Source organism: Octopus bimaculoides, chromosome 10 (genome assembly GCF_001194135.2).
Source record: "Octopus bimaculoides isolate UCB-OBI-ISO-001 chromosome 10, ASM119413v2, whole genome shotgun sequence".
Taxonomy (NCBI): domain Eukaryota; kingdom Metazoa; phylum Mollusca; class Cephalopoda; order Octopoda; family Octopodidae; genus Octopus; species Octopus bimaculoides.
The window spans coordinates 60,228,022-60,233,083 of NC_068990.1; the positions used below are offsets into that span (position 1 = coordinate 60,228,022).

At 34.6% G+C, this 5,062-nt stretch overlaps 1 protein-coding gene across 1 annotated transcript; it reads right to left on the minus strand.

Annotated features, from left to right (window-relative positions):
* Positions 1 to 1,804: 1,804 nt before the first annotated feature.
* Positions 1,805 to 4,923, minus strand: LOC106868875 (MORN repeat-containing protein 5). The gene has a single exon (XM_052971227.1). The coding sequence runs from the start codon at positions 4,867 to 4,869 to the stop codon at positions 4,333 to 4,335; it is 537 nt and encodes a 178-aa protein (XP_052827187.1). The 5' UTR covers positions 4,870 to 4,923; the 3' UTR covers positions 1,805 to 4,332.
* Positions 4,924 to 5,062: the final 139 nt, after the last annotated feature.

Below are 5,062 nucleotides of genomic sequence, written 5' to 3' on the forward strand. Positions count from 1 at the left end.
ATCATACATAGAGAGTGAATTAAAGGTGCAAAATAGTCAACTTTTAGGTGCAAAAATAATTGTGGTTTCCAGTTCAAGTTTAGGTGCAAAATATTCCATAATTTTTATTCACATTTAGTAAAAATGCCATGGTTCTATGAGAATAAAATATTTATTTTTGATTTCAGACATAAATATGCCAATTTAAGCTCATGAAATTGTACATTTTCCTTGCGGTTTTTAAAGTAAGATTTATGTTTAATTCTTAAACCAAGAATTGTTTTCTAAGTTTATTTTTGTACCTAATGATAAAATCAACCAATGCCAATAATAGACAATTGATAATTAAAATAATGAATACAACTGTTATTTCTTAAAACCAATTATTATTTTTTAATTTTAACTGGTAAAAAGTGATACCTGCAAAAAGAGTTGATGAGCTGGAAAAATAAATGCATGAAAGTGATAATATTCTTAAATGAACCAAGAAAAGTACAGGACAAGAAGTAGAAGCTTAAAATGTTGCAAAAGAAATTGGAATTTGAATTAAATAATATGCTTATGGAGGTGTGGTGGGCTTCAGATGCAAAAGAGTCAGGAAAAAATTGCAGCTGGATGCTCTTCTTAGCACCAATCTCTATATCCAATGAATATCAGTTTGGAGGAGAATAAATGAAGAAAATAGGGGCAGGTCAAGGAGAAGGACAGTAACATAGATACAATGTAAAGTGAAGTGGGGAAGAAATGGTATCATTCACAGCACCTGGGGGTTATGAGGGGGTGTTGAAAAATTTTGGGCTTTGAGGGTGTCACGAAAGGCCTGGTTGGAGGCTCAACCTTCCGAGTTCTTTTACAGGGCTTAGAAAAACTAAAGGAACACTGCAATAAGTATGTGAATCTGGGAGGGGAATATGTTGAATAAAATCATAATTAACTTATCCTCCTATATTTTCTTTTACTCAAAGTCAGGAACTTTTCAGTACCCCCTTGTAGTGTCATAGTTAGGAGATTGATCGAGGGATGTGTGTTAGAAGATGAGTTATGGGAGAAGTCTTGACAGAATCTCATTTTTGCTGAGTTGGAGGGTTTTTCTCAACTACAACATATCACAATTCATTTCAACCTTTTGTCATCTCCACGGGGCTCAACATCTTGAGGTTGGTCTTCATTACTGTATCCCACATCTTTTTGAGTCTTCCTCTTCCACAGGTTCCATTCACATTTATCAATCAGCACTTCTTTATGCAACTGTTCACATTCATCCATATCATATAATCACACCAGCACAATCTTTTGTCTTGCACACCATATTTAATGTTTCTTATACCCAATTTTTCTCTCAACACATTTGTACTTTGTTGTATGTGCACACTGTCATTGCACATCCAGCAGAGTATATAAGCTTCATTTCCTTCTAGTCTTCATATGTACTTTGATTTCATAGCTTAAGTTTCACAACCTGTAGCATTGCTGTTCATACATAGGCATTGTACAATCTGCCTTTCACTCTGGGAAAGAAGTCTATATATCTTAATCATCATCGTTTAACGTCTGTTTTCTATGCTGGAATGGGTTAGACAGTTTGACAGGAGCTGGCAAGCCAGAGGACTGCCCCTAGCTCCTGTCTGTTTTGGCATGGTTTATACAACTGGATACCATTCCTAACACCAACCACGTTACAAAGTGAACTAGGTGCTTTTTAAGTGGCATCATATATGTGTGTGTGTGTGTGTGTGTGTGTGTTTATATATAGTAATTAATTAAAAGTACATTTGTATAGATAAAAGCAACAAACATTAACTGATTTAAAAACTCAGCACATACGTAAAGTCTGATATTTAAAATAATTTATTTTGTTGACAGCAACCTTAAAGTTTCTTAAAACTTATATCAATGAAACCTTAAACTTTCTATCAATACAATTGTTATAAATATGTATATGTATATATCTATCAGGTCCGATTTTACCTTTTAAAACCTGAATGAAATTTAATAGTATTTTGGAATGTCTAATGGAATTAAAAATTATTTTTATGCATTTGTGTACATTTAAACAAATTAAATATTATTTTACAGAATAATAGAATTAAAATTTCTTTGATTAAAACCTTTTCTAACATGGAAGTATCCAAAGAGCATTTGAGGTACATAATGCTTTATGAGTACAAAAATGGAAACTCTGCAGCCGAAGTGACTCGAAACATATACTCAGTTTATGGGAAAGAATGCTTGAATGAAAGAACTTGCAGAAGATGGTTTGCAAAATTCAGAAGTGGAGATTTCAGCTTTGAAGATGAAGATCAAACAGGATGTCCAGCTGAGTTTGATGATAAACTCCTTGAGGCATTATTTGAAGAAAATCCTGCATTATCAGTTGAAGAATTGGCAATAGAGCTTAGTTCAAACCATACAACTGTTCATCGTCATCTTCAACAACTTGGAAAGGTTCCTAAACTTGGAAAATGGGTGCCTCATGAATTGTCCGAAAGCACCACAAATCCTGACATCTGCTCTTCTCTCCATTCTCGCAAACTCATTTCACCCTTTTTGGATAGACTTGTGACTGGTGACGAAAAATGGATCTTCTATCGAAATGTTAAACATTATAAACAATGGCTTGGTAAAAGGGAAAAAAGCTCAACCACAACTGAAAAGGGAACTTCATGGGAAAAAGGTTCTTTTCTCTATATGGTAGGATGGCAAAGGAGTAATTCACTTTGAATTGTTACCACCTAATGCAACAATCAATGCTCAAGTCTACTGTCATCAATTAGAGTGTTTGAACCAAGCTTTGAAGAATAAAAGACCCGCTTTAGTGAATCAAAAATGTTTCATCAGGACAATGCGCAACACCACACTGCAAAGATCACATCACAGAAGATCAAAGAGCTTGGTTGGGAAAAAATTCCTCATCCACCTTAATCTCCTGACCTTGCTCCTTCAGACTACCAAAGCAAGCCAGGAAGAGGTCGAAACTGACATTTCAAAGTTCTTCGCTTTGAAAACAAAAGAGTTTTACATTGATGGGATTTAAAAGCTTGTAAATAGATGGTAGGAAGTCATAGATAATCAGGGAAAGTACATTGATGATTAAATTTCAATTAAATATAACATTTGATCACTTGTTTTCTTTATTCAAAATTCGGACAGAACTTATGGGATGACCTGATATATATGTCGTTTGTATACACGTGAATAATTCATTACAATATAATATTAAATAATATAATATATTGATTTCTAGTATAGGTACAAGATCACAAATATGATGACAGGGAACGTCGATTAAATCAACCTCAGTACATAACGATTTTCTATCTAGGCTGAAGACCAATAGTTGAAAAGGAATGTGCGAGGTAAGAGTCAGTTAAATTTGTTTCAGTCTATTAATAGTATAAATTAATTATTTAAACCACCTCCAGATTTGAACGCCTTCACTGAAAGGGCCTTAACTAAATGCTGTTAGTGCAGCAGTATACTCTATGCTAGCTATCTTTGATGCAATATATTGTCTTTAACACCGTATAATACATAGCAAATAAATATACCAACGCTTCTGGGTTAGACAAATCCACGAGCTATTTTCGATACTCGGTTAAAGCCAAATAATTTCACTTCACCTGCTAATACCGTTGAGAAAGGCATTATCATCATGCAATTCCATTCCATTCTCTATTGTGGGTATGTCTGTTTGTGTGTGTGTGTGTGTGTGTGTGTGTGTGTGTTTATGTGTGTGTGACACCTGAATTAGAAGAATCGTTTGAGCGTCAGACAAAATGGTTTGCAGTATCTAGTTATTTGCTTTTCATGTGCTGAGGTTAAATCTCGCCGAAATCTATATCTCATTCTCTTGGGTATGATAAATAAAGTACCAGTCACATACTGAAGTCAATTTAATCCGCAAAACTCCACCCGGAATGCGAGATTTTGTACTTATGTTAGAAATCAATATAAATAACACAAAAGAGGAGATTGCTAGTGCGATCAAACCCCAATCATTTAAACTGTATTCAAATCCTTTTCAAACTCCAGGTACTGGCATCTACAATCACCTGAAGGCAAGCTGGTGCTTAAATAACGTGGCTCCTATTTATGTAGCTAAAATAATGATTAACCGGGAAGACATCTGTCGGTCATATCTGCACATTTACTCAATTTAATTATGGCAAATATTTAATTGTAATCGAATATTTCAAATATCATGTTATCATAATCCTAACAATGCAAATGGCCTTCTACGTTTGTTGACTATCATTTTAATTATTAGTTTATATTCTCTCATAAATCGATGAAGCAACCTTGAAACACGAGATAGATAGATAGATAGATAGATAGGTAGACCTTTCTCAAAGTTTATTCTGTTTTATCAGGTCCCACAACAGATTTCCAGCCAATGAATTCATCCCAGCCTTTACGACAAGTCCGTACGATCCAATCGTGTTCATCAGTATCTGCATTTCTTAAAAATTCTTTGTCGTATGAAAACACAACTCGTGTAACAGGATCATAAAATCCATCTCCACAATCGTAATATCCCTTGGGAATGTCTCGAGGAGGAACTACATCGGTCAGCTGAGAACGTCCAGCTGGTTTAAGGCCATGACATATCTCAGTATAGAAACGACGGTCGAATTCGTCACAATAATCCCAATTGTCGAAATCGTAGGTAAGACCATCAGCAAAAGTATATTTACCTTGTGTAGCCCGGCCCTCATCCCATTCAGCGCAGTATTTACTGCCAGACGGAAAATATAAAGTTCCATTCCCATGAAACATACCATCTTTAAATTCACCTTTGTAAACAGTTCCAGTGGCGAATGTATACTTTCCATTTCCTTCCAACCGTCCATTCAATGTTTCTCCTTCGTAAGAACTGCCGATATACTCCATTATTGAAGCGTAACTAAGGACTCTAACACTGCTGTTGTTTATAGACACACGCACATAATACATTCTATCTCACGACACGATAAAAACAAAATAGATTTTTATTATTTATTTTTTTCCAACGATAAAGTAAACTATCTAAAATAAACGAAAAGATCATATCATAAAAATTTTTTTTACTGATATTGGTCAAAAA